The sequence below is a fragment of the Mauremys reevesii genome, linkage group 5 (genome assembly GCF_016161935.1).
Source record: "Mauremys reevesii isolate NIE-2019 linkage group 5, ASM1616193v1, whole genome shotgun sequence".
Classification (NCBI taxonomy): domain Eukaryota; kingdom Metazoa; phylum Chordata; order Testudines; family Geoemydidae; genus Mauremys; species Mauremys reevesii.
This window is the reverse complement of record NC_052627.1, coordinates 60750114-60767002: the sequence shown is the minus strand read 5'-3', so window position 1 is coordinate 60767002 and position 16889 is coordinate 60750114. Positions and strand designations below refer to the sequence as shown.

Below are 16889 nucleotides of genomic sequence, written 5' to 3'. Positions count from 1 at the left end.
GTTTGGTGCAGGGACTTGAACTTGAGTCTCCCATATCCCAGGAAGTGCTCTAACAGTGTGGGTATAGAATCACCCTGCTCCTGTCTGTCTTTTCTGGTTTCTAGATTGGGCCATAAAAAGAGGAAGAACAGCAGCATTAGCTCGAGATATAACTCTAATGTTGTTCCTAACTCAAATCCTACACACACGTCAGCAACTCAAGTGGTGGTTTAAACTCGAGCTAGCTCACCTATGGGGGAGAGGGGGAGTTGAAGGCCAAGTGCTGCTGATGCTTGAACTAGTAATACTACAGCGTCTTGGGTCCAGATTTTTAAAGGTATTAGGCATTACTCAGCTCAACATCACAGTGCCTAAATACCTTTAAAAGTAAGTGCCTCAGCTACTATGCACTGCTAATACATACAGGCTATGCTGCTCGAGTAACGTTTTGCAGAGTAACATTCTGCAGCACGACTGCTCTCACTCAAGCTCAGCTAACTCAACAGGCAGGGCCGGCTTTAGGCCGATTCGCTCAGTTCTCTGGAATTGGGCCCCACACCTAAGAGGGCCCCGTGCCTTAGGCACCTTTTTAATTTTTTTTTTTTTTTAAACTCACCCCAGGCCCCGCTCTCCCGGCCGGAACGTGGCAAGCCCCAGGGCCCCGCTCTCCCGGCCAGCAATCCGAAGTGCTGTCGAAGACTGGGAGTGCAGCCCGGTGAGTACAAGCCCCCCCAGGAATTGGGCCCTGCACTTGCTAAAGCCGGTCCTGTCAACAGGAGTTAACTCATGGGTAGATAACTGGAACTAACATTGCAGTGCAGTCAAGCCCAAAGCCACTGAGACTTTCAAAAGTGACCTGCAACTGCAATTGCTATAGAGCATAAATGCAGTTTCCACTATTGTCTGTAATCTTATCAATAAAATATTTGTGCTTAATATTCAATTATATTATTCAGAATAAAAACTTTTTCTAAAAGTCTGAGCAAAATTAAATAAGCTGGTTTTGAATTATCCAAGTAAGAAAAATTGCAGTTTCCCTACTTGTTCCAATCAGAAATTCTTTATTCATATAACTTTAAAAGTGTGAAATAGTTCAAAATTTGGCTGAAAATCTCATGGTGACATAAAAAACAAATAAAATTTGAGGAAAACTGATTCAAAATTAAAATCATATCTGTTTAAAGTTAACCATATTGTATATGCACACCAGAATTTTAAGTGCATTCTTAAGTGAAGAAATTGTTATTAATAGGACTGTTGATTAATCACAGTTAACTCATGCGATTAACTCAAAAAATTAATCGCAGTTTAAATTGTGCTGTTAAACAATAAAATATCAATTTAAATTTAGAAGTAGGACTGAGTGGACTTGTAGACTCCGAAGTTTTACATTGTTTTATTTTTGAATGCAATTATTTTTTGCACATAATTCTACATTTGTAAATTCAACTCTCATGATAAAGAGATTGCACTACAGTACTTGCATTATGTGAATTGAAAAAATACTCTTGTTTTTTACAGTGCAAATATTTGTAATAAAAAATAAATATAAAGTGAGCATTCAGTGAGTTATAACTGAAATCAATATATTTGAAAAAGTTGAAATGGTATTCTATTATTTTTTAACAGTGTGATTAATTGCAAATAATTTTTAATAGCACAATTAATTTTTTAATCGCTTGAAAGCCCTAGTTATTAACAAGTCTAACCTCCACAGCCCTGCCACCATTCCTAAACTACACATGGATCCCCCCTCACCCTTAGAACAAAAAGGAAAATTCTAAAATAAATAACTCCATTAATGATATGTTACATTGGGAAATGAAGCATTAAATTCAAGAAGTTATACAAGGCAAGGTATCTTCTTCCAGGTCACCTTAGTCTCACTGTACATACATGTTAGTATATAGGCCTGTCTCTTAGCTTGGGATAGAATTTTGGGTTTGATTTTTGATATATTTATATCCTTACTAATATGTGAACAAACATACTGTGTGTTGCTTCTGCCTAACCAGATGGCATTTATAGCACAATGAGAAGAAATAAGGAAGAGGGTTTAAGTGTTGCTGGGTATGGTGGGAGCTTAATATACAAGTGTACACTTGAAGACTGCCTCGACTTCTATCTCAAGACAAGGTCAAGAAACCAGTCAGGAAGGACAAAAGGGGATGAGGACAGGGGAGGGGAGGCATAAGAAACACTAAAAATCCAGAGAAAAGGTGACCCTGGCCAATACATAGCCTCACTCCTTACCCCTCCCATGGGGACAAAGGAGGTGGTACCGAAGTCCCCAGACTTGCGACCCTCCAAAACAGAACATGACCATAAATTGTAAGGGATAGGACCAGAGGCGTGCACTACAGGTATAATTAAGCCTGCCAAGAAGAAGGAGGGGGGAAAAAAAAGGGGACATGGAAGGTTTTGGGGAGTATTGATTAACCCCAATAAACACTGCATTGCCTGCACTTCAGACTTCAGGTCTTCCGCTTTCTGTCTGCATGACAAGAACCAAGGGAGGGGCAAAGAGAAAGCCCTTAACAATATGATGTATTCTCAATTCCCTGTTTTCTTTGCTAAATGTCAATTTCAATGGTTTAACTGGGAAAAAAGTAAAGGCAGAACTTGGCCTGGTATTTTTATAATTTCAAACAAATGCTCACCTGGTGGAGGACCACCAAATTTTCTTTGTCCATTTTCTTGAACCATGCTGTAGCCAGTCTTTTCCATCAAAGCTAGTAAGGCAGCCTCATTCTGAGTACCAGTTCGGATTTTGCCACATCCATTTGTTACATCTGTACTTTCGTCATGCATATTTGCAATATCTTCAACAAAACATTAAGATAAAATTTCATAATACAGAACTCCAAACTTAGCCACACACAATAGCTACTAAAAGCCAGAAAAGTAACAGCATAAATTATTTCAACTTTACCTCATGAAATTCTTCCCTTGCAGGAGTAAGCTTTTTTGTTCTAAACTAGCAAGTTATCATCATCTATATATTTTCTTGCAAATATGGTCCCATTTATTACAATAAATGTATGCATGAGAATACAGTACAGATAAGGAGTAATAATTTGTAGGATATAGTCTGAAATTTCTGTTTTATGTGGTTTACTCGCCGATGGAGTGTCACAGGGTGGCCAAGTGCAGCGCTTTCTGCCATTTCTTTCCCCTAATGTCATTAATAAGTTCACCAAGGCTTTATATAAGGAACAATGCCCCTTCTGAAGGGTCTAGTTTATTAACCCAAAACCCAATGAAAATATAAGTAAGACTTCACCCCAGGATCTTAGAGTAAGGTATCAGTTTATCCATTCCCACCTGGGTCCACCATTCCCTTTCAACAGGGTTCTCAGCTCAGTACCTTTCCTGGAGTCAGGACTTCTGCCACTATGGAGAGCCAGCGGTCTGCAGAGATCTATTCACTGCAGCTCTTCTCTGGGGCAGCATGTAGTTACTGACAGGCTGAGCTTCCTGCTACTGTTTGGGAGTTTCCAGTCCCTCAGAGAACAGCTTCAAGGCCCTTGCTCCATTTACAAATCCCCACAAATGCATGAAATAAGGACCCTTATCTTTTTAGTAATACCATCCTGGATTGCAAACTGCCTTACTTATATCCTTCATTAAAAGCTGTTAAAAGTGACTTAGTTCACAACTAGGTGGTATTTCTGAGGCCTGAAAACTTGTAAGGGAGCCAGAGGGTGCAGTGTAAGAGGCAACAGTAAGGCAAGGTCAGACTGGAGTCAGGACAGCATCTGTTAAAACTCAGGATGCAGTTTGCTGCCTCTGAACATTAATTACTACTCACTTTCTTCAAACATAGCCTATTTTGTAGCTCTCAACAAGACTTTTAAAAAGTTTGAAAAAAGTGGAGTTAGTAATTCTATTATCATAAATATTTCAAGTCAGCATATCATGGTACAACCTTAACTCAGTTTAGAAGGATTTCAGCTAGAGTACTTCAGCGTTTCCCCATAATATTTAAAACATGCTCAATTCCGACTGGTCTTTAAAGCAAAGTTCAACTTGAATTTAACAATTTTAAAAACAGTCAAATGATATTTTTAAAATTTCTATTAAACTAAGTTTGCTAATTTCACTACTATAATTTTAACGTCAACAATGTTTAAAATGAGCAAACCAGTTCTGAAGCAGAGACGGACACTGTGCTTACACAAGTGAACATAAAAAACAAAATGCATACATGCTTAATATACAATTTTAAAATACTAACATAAACGGAAGTCAAAAGAAAGTCATTTTTTCTATGCAAGCAAATGTCCTACTCCTCAAACAAAATTATTAGATAGATTAAGTAAATTAGATGAATATTTATTATACCTCAAAATTTTAGGGAAAGCATTTTGTATGAAGAATTTTTCTAGGAACAGTATTTTCTTTAAATAAAAATAAAAAATAATTGAAAGAGAATTACTTCTGTAACCCTGTCTAGGAGACTACCTAGATTCCTGGAGCTCTGTCTGCTGGCAGCTCAGGGAGGAGGAGCCAAGGCAAACTCAGAGTCTACCCGGCAACCAATAGGGAGTGAGATGCCCCTCCCAGGGAGTTCAGGAGAGGGGAGGAGCCATTTTTTGGGGGGAGGCTGGAGCCAGCGAGGGCCAGGGCAGGACTGGCTGTGTGGGGAGCTGGTGAGTCCCAGGCTTGCAAGCAGGGTTCCCCCTGAAAACTAGCCTCTAGGGACCTGACAGCAGATCCCTCAGCTGGGTTTTCCTTCCCCACAGATGATTACCGATTGTTAGGTTTGCTGAGAAATTTCCCCAGCCAGGCTGGGTTCCCCTCCAGCTCCTTAGGTGAGAGACTAGTCACCACATGGTCAGCTCTGCTAGTCCAGGGAAGCTGCCTGCTGAGTGTGTGACTGGAGGCTGGGCTAGGAGGGTACAGTTTAGATGTTAGGGTAGTTGTATAACCTACACCTTGAGCCCTGCACCCCTTTGTGATGAGGGGAGATCCTGGGACCAATTCCTGCCTGAAGAGGATCCCTGTCAGCAGACAGCAGCCACTCTGCAGTGACTGAGGAGTCCAGCATCATCTTCAAACCTGAAGGTCATTCATGGAGTTCGTGAGTGCACCAGCTTTCAGTTAGTTAGTCGGGGAATTTGTTTTGGGGACCCCCTACTCCCTGAACTGTGTCCTCAAGCCAGGGAGCGAGGGTTTGAGGATTTTATAACCTGCTGCTTATTACACCTGTGGAGCGATTCGCCACCTCCTCCCACTTGTGGGTCTTATGGGCTGTACTGAACCCAGTCAGCCACACTGCTAAACCACTGCAGAGAACTGTATAGGTCATCAAGGGCCCTAGCAAAGTATGCGTACCAACAGGACACTAATTTTACACTTGTTACATCAAGTCACAGGTATTTTAAGTGTGGGCACCAGTGACCCTAAAAATAGTGTTTCACTGTTACGCTGTATATGTTGCCTGTTTAATATAATTATTGTGTTGAATATATTTTTAGGTGTTGTATTATTTCTTGGAAGTCTCCAACTATCTGGCAAGTAAGTGGGGATTACTCCGTAGTTAGAATTTTCCACCCAAGCTGCCCTGGTGACCCTGCCAGAAATGAGCAAGGGGGGTGGAGGCACCGCCAAATAATTTCATAGCAAAAAAGAAAAAAGATTCACCCTGCTGAGTGGGTGGCGGGATCCAAAAGAACCCAGACCTGCCCATCAAAACCTGTAATCAGATTGCCATTAAAGGCGGTAACCAGGTGGAGAGGGGCGCTACACTTCAAAAACCACTAACATTAAGGGCCTGATTTCCAAAGCAGCCTCCACTTGGAAACCTTGTATGGATACATTTTTCAAGCAGCAAAACATTGCATGGGCACATGTTAGGCTAACACCTACAGACAGGTAAGTTATTCTGCCAGCGTTCATTGAAATTAACAGACATCTGGAGGTATAAGTGTTTGAAAAAAGTATCCATAGAAACAAGGTTGCTATTTGAAAATACAAACTTAAATACATATCACACATAGACCAATGAATTAAAATGTCTTTAGTTATTATTTTATTACTATTTATTATTGCTCACCCCACCCTCTCTGACATTCCTTTCCATTAAAATGGAGATTAAGACAGGCATGAGGGAAAAGAAAGAGGAATAATTCTGTCCTGGTAATTCCTGGATAGTGATGGTGGTGGTGGTGGTGAGCGTGACACGACTGCAGCTTGCCACACTAGCTGTTAGGGCTGGTCTATGCTGAAAATTTACATTGGCATAGCTCTGTCAATAGGTGGTCCACACCCCTGACATAGTTAAGCCAGCCCAACCCTCAGTGCAGAGGGTGCCAGGTTTACCGAAGAATTCGTCCATCAATTTATCCACCCCACCACCTCCCAGGGAGGTAGCTTATTTAAAACAAAGGGTGAACCCCACTGTAGAACTGGCAAGTGGCTGCACTGAGGAGCTGTAGCTGTTTTAAGTGTGGACATTGCCTGGGTTACTTTTACCGTGGTTGGCAGCATGCAGGCCACGCATGCCCAGAAGGAACAGTGGTCAGGGGTGGCGAGTTGTATGGGCCCTTGGTGCCCGTGCTCCAGGAATATTCAGAGCACGGCGGCCCGGCTCCACCAATGTTTGGGGATGGGGCTGTCCGCCGGCCTCACCTGCTGCCCCCGCATGCCTTCCCCGGAGCATCTCCCGGCCCCGCCTGCTGCCCTGGGCGATTTCTAAGGGTCTGGGGGCTCCCACCGCCAGCGCAGCGAGGCTAGAGCAGCTTCCTGCCCGCCCTCGCTCCACATGGTGCGCCACTCCCGGAAACGGCTGGCACATCCCTGCGGCCCCTGGGAGGAGGGGTGTCTCCACGTGCCACCCCTGCCCCAAGTGTTGGCTCTGCCATTGGAACTGCAGCCAAAAGGAACTGCAGGGGCGGTGCCTGTGGGCAGCCACTCATGGAGACACCCCCCCCAATCTAGGAGCTGCTGCCAGAGGCGTGTGCGGGTCGCTTTCCGGAGCCACCCTAGATAAGCGCCGCACCTCTCAGCCCCTCTTGCGCCCCAACCCGCTGCCCCAGCCCACAGCCTGCACCCAAACTTCCCCCCGAACCTTAGGCATGTTTGGGGGCAGGGGGGGAAGAGAGCGGGACATGGACCGTTCTGGGCACCACCAAAAATTACACAAACCTGCCACCCTTGACAGTGGTCACTCAGCAGACCCCGGCTTGGCAGACACCCGTCTCACTGCTGATAGGACACCACAGGGGACGAATAGATTTTCCTCGGCTTCACCCAATCCAATCAAGCTGGCAGGAAGGGGGTGGGGATATCTGTGGAAACAACCGAGCACATAAAGACCTACGTGGCGGGGAAGGGGCACATTATATTTGATGCAGGGGGAGGAGCTGGCTGGCAGGGCACAGGGAGCTATGGGATTGTGGTGGGTGTACTCAGCACCGAAAGCTGTGAGAAAGGGGCAGGGGTGGCATGCGACTAGGTCCCAGGGTGAGAAGGGTGGCAGGGGAGAGGCTCCCTGGGTCTCTTGGTGCTGCCTTGGAGTCACCAGAGCAACAGTAACAGCAGCACGTTTCCATCCAGAGCCATACGCACCAACTCTGAGGGTGCTCTGGAGCTGGAGCACCCACAGAAAAAAAATATAGGGGGTGCTTGGCACCCACCGGAAGGCCCCACCAATCAGCTTCTCCCCCCTCCCATAGATCAGTTGTTCAGCGGCGGGCAGAAGACACTGGAGGAGAGGGAAAGGGCAGGGCCTGCTCAGGGGAGGCGCAGACAGGGCAGGAAGAAGCAGGGTAGGGGTGGAGGAGAGTCGAGAACCCCCGGGGGAAATGAGACAGTCAGCGCCTGTGTCTCGAGCCCCCCGCCCCCACGGGGCTTCTGGGGCCGCACCCGCGCTGGGCTCTCAGCCGCCGCCCATGCCAGCGGCGCTGCAGGGACTTCAGGCCGAGGTGGGACCGTTACACAGAACGTTGAACAGCCCCTCCCGGGAGAGTTTTACCGCCAACGGCGACTCCCGGGACTGGGGAAGGGGCAATGGCAGCGCGCGCGCCTCACCTACCACCGCCCTTCTCACGCGCGTGGCATTCGACGCCACCACGACGACCGACTTTCCCACTCTTCGGCGCGTGGCACCGTCTGACGCTCCAGCGTCGCCAATCAGCAGCCGCCCGAGTAGGCACCTGACAAAATTGACGGCCTCCAGCGACCAATCAGAACGTGTCGAGAGCCGAGTAGGGCGGGGAAAGCTTTTAAAAACCTTGGAGGTTGAGGGAGAGTGTGCGACCAATTAAAAGGAGGATATGAAGGAGCCAATGAAAGAGGTGCTACCAGGTGAGTGCGGCGTTGAAGGAGAAGGGAGGGGGTGTGAAGTGGGCGTGGGAGGGCTTCTTACTCTGACGCTGACAAATTTCATAGCGGTGTTGCAGTCAAGCTGGAGGGCCGCTGTTGCATGTGACTCCCAGCCTACTAGGGTATAGCGTGTTCGTCCCTAGGGCTGCAAGTCTACTGTTACTTCTGCAAATACAGCCAAACTGAGGGAAAACCTCCGCATTTCGCGATCTTTGCTGAGCTTAGTGTGACTTCAGTTTTACTAATGTATTGCAAAAAAGTTGGGGGGCACGAGGGAGTGAGAAATGTTGAGCTTTTCAGAAAGTCACACCATTGCTGAGTGAAAATGTAATGTTGCAATCAGACTAAGATATGTTTTCACGTGTTTTGATTTGAAAATCCAATCTTAAACAGCCCTGCAGAAAGGTAGCACATATAGCATGTGCAAAGTTACCTGAAACAAAATTGTAGAAACATTCCCCAAAAAATCAGTTTTATACAACTCCATTGGTACCAGTTGATCACCACCACAATTACAAAATAGGTACATAGCAAGAGAGAAAATTTAAAATTATTTTATCTCTCCATTATATTAAATAATGGAGCATCTCTTAAATGCCACCGCAATGTTGTGTAAAAAATATGTGGCCTCCAATTGCCACAACACTCAGAACCACAACAAAATTCCTCCGGGGTCAGAGCATGGCTGCAGAACCATACCCATGTCATATACATTTGATGGGCATCCATCAGCTGCACCAGAAGTCTGAAAGTTTGTTGGTTGTGGGCATTTTAATTTGCTGTTATCAAAGTATTGTGTACTTATTGCACCCAGACTGCACAACAATGAGGTCATTAAAGAAAAAGCATACAACTTTTAACTCATTAAAGAAGTTCCCCAATTTTAATATTGAAACGCTTAATTTCATATTCCAGTGAATCAGAGAAATTATAATTCTAGTCACTATAGTAACATGCTTCAGCACTTTTAGTCTAATTTTAAATGGGTGCCAATTTTATGTCATTTATAATATGACATGATAGACAATTCAGCTAATCAGTTTATTAATTTTTTCAAAAGAGATGGTTTGTTCCATTATTATTTATAGAATAATGCTTTAATGATATGATTGACATTTAATACTTTTAACAGTAAAAGCTTAATAGTGTACCCAGTGATATCACTTTTCATGGAGTGTCACCACATTTTCAGTGTAGGTGCCTACAATCATTTTCACCTCATCCAAATGAGTCATGAGGGAATTGAGTGTATGTAATGTTAACAAGCCAGTACATTTTAGCAGCAACTCAGGCTTTCGACTGCCTGAGATCAGTCACTACTCAATAAGAAATTCCATTTTAGTTATTGCTATTTTACAGTATGCTAGGTATATTTCTTTTCTAACTTTAAAAAAAAATCTTAGTGTTTTCTCTGGATTCCATGCACGTGAGGTCTCATTGTGTGGGGCTGTCCCAGACACTTCCGAAGTATTGCTGTCTGCCATTGTAGTGTACAGAAACTGAATAATATTCCTTTAAATAGTAAATGAATACTATCCAATTTCTATCCATGGTAGCCAATAGATGGCACAAATTTAGGGTCAGACTTCCTTTTATTTTATAAAATGGCTTGAATGAAAGGGAAAATCTAATTGGCTGAAAGTGTTCCAAACCTATGTCATTATCTTGCAGTAAACACGGATGTTAGAACTATCCAACCTCTTCTTCAAGAAGATTACTAAAACACATTTTATTAAACCATTTTAAATCTACTTAATTTAAATCTTCTATGCACTTGTGTAAGTATATCAAATAAACAGCAGTATGTGCATGAGACGTGAGTTCCGTCTCCTTTCCTTCTCCTCTATCTCCTTCCTTTTACCTTTGTCTCTGTCTCTTCCTTCTTCAATTGCCTCTCCTCCTTCCTTCTCTTAGGTAACATTTGTTGGGAGTAGGTCTTTAAAAGAGAAGCTGCTGCCCTTGCTCCACTCAAGTGTTTGTCAGTAGTCAAGCTTCAAAGAACAAGTGATATAAGCAGAACCGTAATTAAATATTCATGCCCATCTCCACTAAAACTAATGCCAGGTTTAACTCTGCTGGTTTTGATATACAACTATTTGGAGGACAGGAGAACAAGACCCTGATTCAGGAAATCATCATTAGTCAGCAAATGCTATGCTTAAGTGCTTTGCTGAATCAGGACTTAAGTACAGCTATGTTTTAATCTTTTTAGTCTTGATAAGCAAAGACTTAAATGAAGATGTGTATGGGGGCATTTTACAATAGAGTTACTTGCTCTTTACAAAATACATTTGGCATAAGTTCTAGCTAAAAAAGTACTTGGAATCAGAAGTAAAATGTGCCATTTGCCTAGGGGCTAAATCCTGCACCCATCAATATCAGTGGGCCTAAATTCCTATCTGAATGTGGCAGATCTGTTCACAACTCTCACTGATTTGAGGCATGTTGAACAAGGGTAGAACATTGCATAGATCATTCCATTTATTCCCTTGGGTATATTTGAAAATATTTGAGATCTTTCCCCATTCACCTTATTACTTAGTATCAAGTGTGACCGTTGCTTTTCTTTTCTTTGCCAGCTGTTTTAATTAACTATAGTACATAATTTTGTTCTGTTTTGTTTGGTTGGAATGTCAGCAAGTCTCATCACATATTTTCCTAGAGTAGACTATTATTACAGTTATACATTTTTATAGAAAAATAAAGGTTTTTTTTTTGTCAGAGTAAATTTTACTATGTCCTGGAGCTGGAAAAGCTGATATGTAGCATTTCTGCACTCTGACAAGTTTGATGTGAAGGTAGGGCAAATACTTTAAAAGGAAGACGACATCCTTTGAAGTTTAGACAAAGGTCTCTACAGAACCTAGACCTCAAATGTAATCTATGTAATTGTAAATCTAATTATAGTAAACAGTCTAGAAAAAGCATTCAGTTCAGTCCATCAATACATTTTATTTTAGTTTCCATTTCATCAGGTCGCTGCAAATGCCTGTTTAGTGGAATACTCCTATGTAAAGTTATACTGCCTCAAGGGCTTTCTTCTTCAAGAGTGCCATTTACTCTTGTACAGTTTGCTTCTTTAAAAGAGTGGATTTTTTTCATTATGAGCTATGGAATTCTAATACTATTGAAGGAGTCATTAGAAGAAAACATTTTATAGCACTTTCTTCCTCTTTTGATGTGATTACCTGTTCTTAGAGCGAGGAATACATCTTTGAAGAATGGGTCAGTAGAATCTGAATTTGTACATGCATATGTACAGTAAATATTAAACATAGATTGTGGGGAAAATTCTGCACTTAGTTACAGAAGCATCAGTTCGGAGTAATTTCAGTGAAGTAAATGTAATTACTCCAGATTTATGCCAAGACACCTGACTGCAGAATTTGCCCCGTAACTTTTTTTATTTCAGCAGCAAGAAGGATTTTTAAAAGAAAACCATACATAAACAGATGTATAAATCTTTTAATAATGTGTTTGTTTTATTTCCCACACTGCAGAGTTCAAATTCGTATCAGCATAGTAGACACCTACTACCTTGTATATTAGCCTGTGGATTACAGCATCTATTGGTTATTGCCACCTTGTATATCTGCCTCCAAAATCTATTGCCCCTATGGCCAAGCAGTGCCTTCAGTCAATCAATAAGAAAAATCATTGTTTCCTGATGGTAGCTCATGGAAGTAAAGAAGCTGACTGGAAGAATTGGCTACTTTCTGTCAATAGAATGCTTTCATTTCTATTTCTAATTATTTTTAAAAATCAGAAATGTTAAATGCAGTTATGAATAAGGGTGATGGCTCCAAACCTGAATTATGTCAGGAATCCAACAGAGATGAAACAAAAAAACTGCAATGTTCAGTACTTTTTTGTGGTTAATTTCACCTTAACAAATGTCTACTTTTCTTTTACTTTATAGTAGTGGGATCCAAAGTTAATTGTTCCTTATTTATTTCATGGAAAGAACTATGGGTTTTGCTGAATGAGTAGTGGTAGATTATAAGGAGGGGAAGCTGTAATGATAAATAATGGCTTCTTATACCATATTATTGCAGTAGATAATGTCACTTCCTAGCTAGCCACTAGGTGGGGATATGTTATTTAAAAAGAATAGGGCTGTGCAAAACTAGGGCACTTTGGTTTGCAGTGACTTGTGCAAATGTTTCTCTAGTGCACATGGGAACAGTCCAAATCCTTAGTGCAAAATGTAATCAGCACCAGAGAGTTTCACTTGATTTTGCATCCCTACAGCTGACATCTATAATAGACATCTTGGGAACAGTGGTGGTGTAGCTGGGTTGATCTCAGGATATTAGAGAGACAAGGCAGGTGAGGTAATTTTATTTTATTGGACCAACTTCTGTTGGTGAGAGAGACAAGCTTTCAATCAACCCAGAGCTAAAGAAGAGTATCTTGAAAGCTTGTCTCTCTCACCAACAGAAGTTAGTCCATAAACAATATTACCTCATCCACCTTGTCTCTCAACTTTTTGGGAATGTCACTGTTCTACCACACCAATGCTGCTCTTCCAAGCATAGGAGCTCTGATATAGACTGAGCACTGGCAACTTTAACTAGCATTAAAGTTCCTATATAGCATGGTTCCCTGTCCCAAAGAGTTTACAGTCTAAAAGACAAAATCAGACAAAGTGGAGAAAAAGAGATACAACATAGAAGCAGAATGATCAACATGATGACAAGCATTTACCATGTTAGTTCCATGTTAGTTTTACATCTCTGTTTATGCGTTTTTATAATTTGTTACAAAAATGCAGGGTTTGGGGGATACATTCAAGGCTGAAGTGGTGGAGAAGAAGGGATTGAATTGAGAAGGAAATGAATAAAGAAGAGGGCATCTGTGGGTAGGGAGTTTCAAAGGGAAAGAGGAAGAGGGGGTAGGAAAGAGAAGGAATGTAAGAAATATAATGGGCAGTGAAATTGGGCAGCTGAAGTGTTGCAATGCTAGAGGAGAAATGGAATGAAGGAGGACCGATAATCAATAGCAATTCAACAAATAGGAGAGAATTAGAGTTGAGAGTATGATGATGATGTCAAGAGGGCTTAAAAGCGCCTCTCCCACAAACCAGTTCTTGCAAGTGTTCCCCCTTTAGAGGAGACTAGGGAAGGTTGCTGGACGACATGCCCCAGGTGGGTCCCTCAGGGTACATTGTGAGCTGCAGGAGGGAGTAGAAGGCCTTTCTTATCCTTTGCACCATCATTGGTAGCTGGCCTGGCTGCTTGTCAGAGATAGGCACAAATTGTCTTGTTGTTTCTTAATGGTTTAGTACTTAGTATTTTATTTCAGCTGGTACATGAAGGCGCTCAAGAAAAAGTTTATACCATAACAAAAAAGTTTTACAGTATATACTGATTGTATCATGATCAGTGGAACTGGAATCAGCAGACCCAGGTGCCCTGAGAGGACTCTTATTGATGGAACACCAGTAGAATAAGGAAAACGGGGAGCTAGTCTGGAAGCAACTCAGCCACATAGTGCAATGCAGAGGATTTAATGAAGTTCTACTTGTTCAACTTAACCTGCATTCAGCTTCGCTCTTTGCAAATGAAACACTGATAATTTAAAATGGATGTTGTGGTGGTGCCTACCATAAAGTCAAGTTAATCTTGTTAGAACAAAAATACCAGTGAATTTTGCTTGACATCAGTCCAAAACTTACCACATAATTATAGATATCTTGGGACCATAAGACTTCTCAACATTGGATTCTCCTTATCTGTCAAACACATGTGGTGGGGGAGAACACACAGAAACTTAGGACAGACAAGAACAGGCAGAGGCAAAAATCAAGAAAGCCAAATAGTGGCCTGTGAGCAGAGTGTAACCGTAGAAAAAGCTAAAGAGAGAGCTTTAGGGTCTGAAAGTTGAAGAGGCGTGAGGCTAAGAAACTGTTTCTTTTATTCTTGGTTCCTCCTCTGTTTGGAGAAGCTGGACTTTGTACATTCTTTGTAAACAAACAAGATTGCATCAAAGAAAATACCAGATTTCATCAGTTTCTACTTCCAACTTGAACATCCCTAGAGCCATGAACTTTGATTAGCTGTTTGGGATATTATCCAGCTTTCACTGAAAGATTAGCAAGAATATATTGTATTCATAGATATATTAACTGCAAACAGAAAGTTCAAGACATGTTACTGCACCTTGGAATAAAGGAAGCTAGTTGCCAAGAAAGGAACAAGTCATGAAACGACACTGAATAACTTTCTGGCTATACGACGGGTCTTTCCATCCCATGTAAAATACGACCATGTTTCCTGCTGCACAACTACATGAATGACAACCTAATTGACCACTGAGCCCCACTTTTAATTTTTCTATTTGTGACAAATTGGCACATTAATGTTGAGTCCAAAGGAAACGCAAGGAACTTATTTGACATGAAGGGAGGCACTAAAAAAACCAGCTTCAACATAAGTGGATATGGGATGTAATTATACGTGTGTGTATGTGTGTGTGTGCGCGCAATATCCAGAGAAATTCCAGCTATTACTGATCAGGACTTCAGAACAATCAAAGGAAAGAGAAAACATGCATCTCAGATTTTACAGAAGGCTTGGCACATCCTAGAAGGGGACATTTGGGGAGTGCTAAATCAGTACCAGCTGGATGCATTTAAATAAAGCTACTAAATCTATACATTAATTGTGAGTCATAATTTAAATCAAGGCTCATAGTGATTAGGGACTGCAGCTCTGAACATGTCAACAAGATTTCTGTAGGGATTAGCAACAAGAGCCCAGGGAAAAAATTACATATATGATCCTGCTCCCACTGACGTCAATGACAGAATTTCCATTTATTTCAATGGGAACAATCATGAAGCCCATACCACTTATTGTCTGTGCTCAGTAATGAAGAGACTTAATTCAGCTGAATGGATCTGCTGACTAACTGAGGGACTTTCATACAGGAGAACACTTTAGATTAATCATACTAATCAAATGAATCTTTGGATTGTTTTAATACCTCCCTCCTGCTATTTTTTTCTAATGATCAAAGGTGGATTTTTTGTGTGTGTGAGTTTAAACAAGTGTCTCCCTCACAGCCCATCTTCTCTTCCTGCTTAATCATGCAGTCAAGTCATAATACTGAAGTTGTGACATCTTAACCCTTCCCATGGCAACAAACCATGTTGTCACAAACACAGAATTGTGACTTTGTTGCAGGATCAAGTAGTGGCTGCCAAGGAGACACCTTGTATTCTAACACAAATATCCCAAAAAGACAAATTAAATTTAAAAAATTACTGATGAAGTTAATTAGTTGTCTACAGCTGCTATTTTTTAGTTTGCCCATAAGAGCTTTAAGTCCTGAAGCTTTATCCTTCAGACTAATTCCAAAATATTTCATAATTCTATATGAGACATGCTTCTTGAGCAATGTCTGCACTCTGATACCATTGGATTTATGAGTTCCATCATAGAAATTAGAGGTAGAAAAGGTCTATATTCAGAGAGTTTCATCTCACTGGCAAGGCAAGATTATTACCTACAAGTTCTTGTGCTTCCTTCAGGCTATTTTTTTAATAGCCCTCATTCCCAATCTAAAGTCTGTCTATTAAATAAATTAGTAATAATTGAATTATGAACCTTCCCTGGCAGCTGAACCACCCCTCTTGTTCTGGCATCCGGCCTCTGAGCTTACCTAGCCTGTGGCAGAGGCACTACCACTAGGAGTAAGCCAGGAGGTGGGATAGAAAAGGGAAAATAGAATGATGCTGGATCCTGTGATTATTAGCTCCTAATAGCTAGTTTATAGTATGAAGAAATGCTGCTGCTGCCTCCATTTGTTTTGGTCTACATGACTTTGTCAGGGACATATCCTAACTTAGTACATGTGCAGAATTCCAAATTAATTCAGTGCAAGTTTTATGTAAAGACTGTGGGAATGCTATGGCCACAAACTTGTAGGATATTGACCTACTTGGTCAATAGGGAAGTAGGCCTGTTTGGGTCTAGTAGTACTTGGTTCTTTTCCCCCTCTCTTATGCTGTATGCCATTTTGTGTGAATAGTCTTTCTCCTGCTACCCCTGTCATTGATTGTACCCACACCCCACATTCCCTTACTCTTTTGGTTATAATTAGTTATTAAAATATTTTTCTTATGTGTACTAGGCATGCTCTTATGAGAGTTACTACACAGTGCTGAATGTAATGCACCCTGCAATGCCACACACGGTTCAGTGTAGGAGTACTGGGTATATTCCCCACAGTACTGCATAACCAATCTGTTGCAGCAGCAGCAGAATATCCGATTGTAGTAGGGAAACTTGCCTATGTGACCTGGGTTGGTAGTTCTATGGTTCATGGCAAAACAGGGCTGCCCTAAGTCCTGTATTGGAAATAGCTCATGGAGTCCTAGCTCAGATGATTGGGTGGCTCCTGCTTCCACACATCCCAGCTGTTAGTTTTGTCTACAAACCACTCTTTGGGTTGTGCAAATCCTCTGGAGCACCTGCTTAGGACTCTGCAGAGGCTGGTTACTAGATGGACCATGATTATGAGACATTTAGTCAGTTAGAAGTGTTGTGAACAAGCCATTAATATTAAAAGATGTGAGA

The 16889-nt window shown here is 41.9% G+C and overlaps 1 protein-coding gene and 1 long non-coding RNA gene across 7 annotated transcripts in view; one reads left to right on the top strand and one right to left on the bottom strand.

Moving 5' to 3' along the window:
- RBM46 (RNA binding motif protein 46) overlaps positions 1-8156 on the bottom strand; it is a 43478-nt gene extending 35322 nt beyond the window's left edge. The window contains exons 1-3 of one of the 5 annotated variants that reach the window (XM_039542166.1): positions 8018-8156; positions 7129-7271; positions 2640-2801 (exon numbers count right to left, since the gene is read on the bottom strand). In XM_039542166.1, coding sequence (XP_039398100.1) covers positions 2640-2790 — 151 coding nt within the window. In that variant the 5' untranslated portion in view covers positions 2791-2801; positions 7129-7271; positions 8018-8156. Of the gene's footprint in view, positions 1-2639; positions 2802-7128; positions 7272-7619; positions 7703-7848 lie in introns of those variants that run through there. The other 4 variants (XM_039542165.1, XM_039542167.1, XM_039542164.1 and 1 more) reach the window with 4 other exon arrangements.
- LOC120406936 lies at positions 7875-14964 on the top strand. 2 transcript variants are annotated; one of them, XR_005599670.1, is made up of 2 exons: positions 7875-8289; positions 13612-14964. It is a non-coding gene; the product is annotated as an uncharacterized LOC120406936 (long non-coding RNA). The 2 variants fall into 2 exon arrangements; XR_005599671.1 differs by lacking the exon at positions 7875-8289 and adding an exon at positions 10270-10328.
- The last annotated feature ends 1925 nt before the right edge of the window (positions 14965-16889 follow it).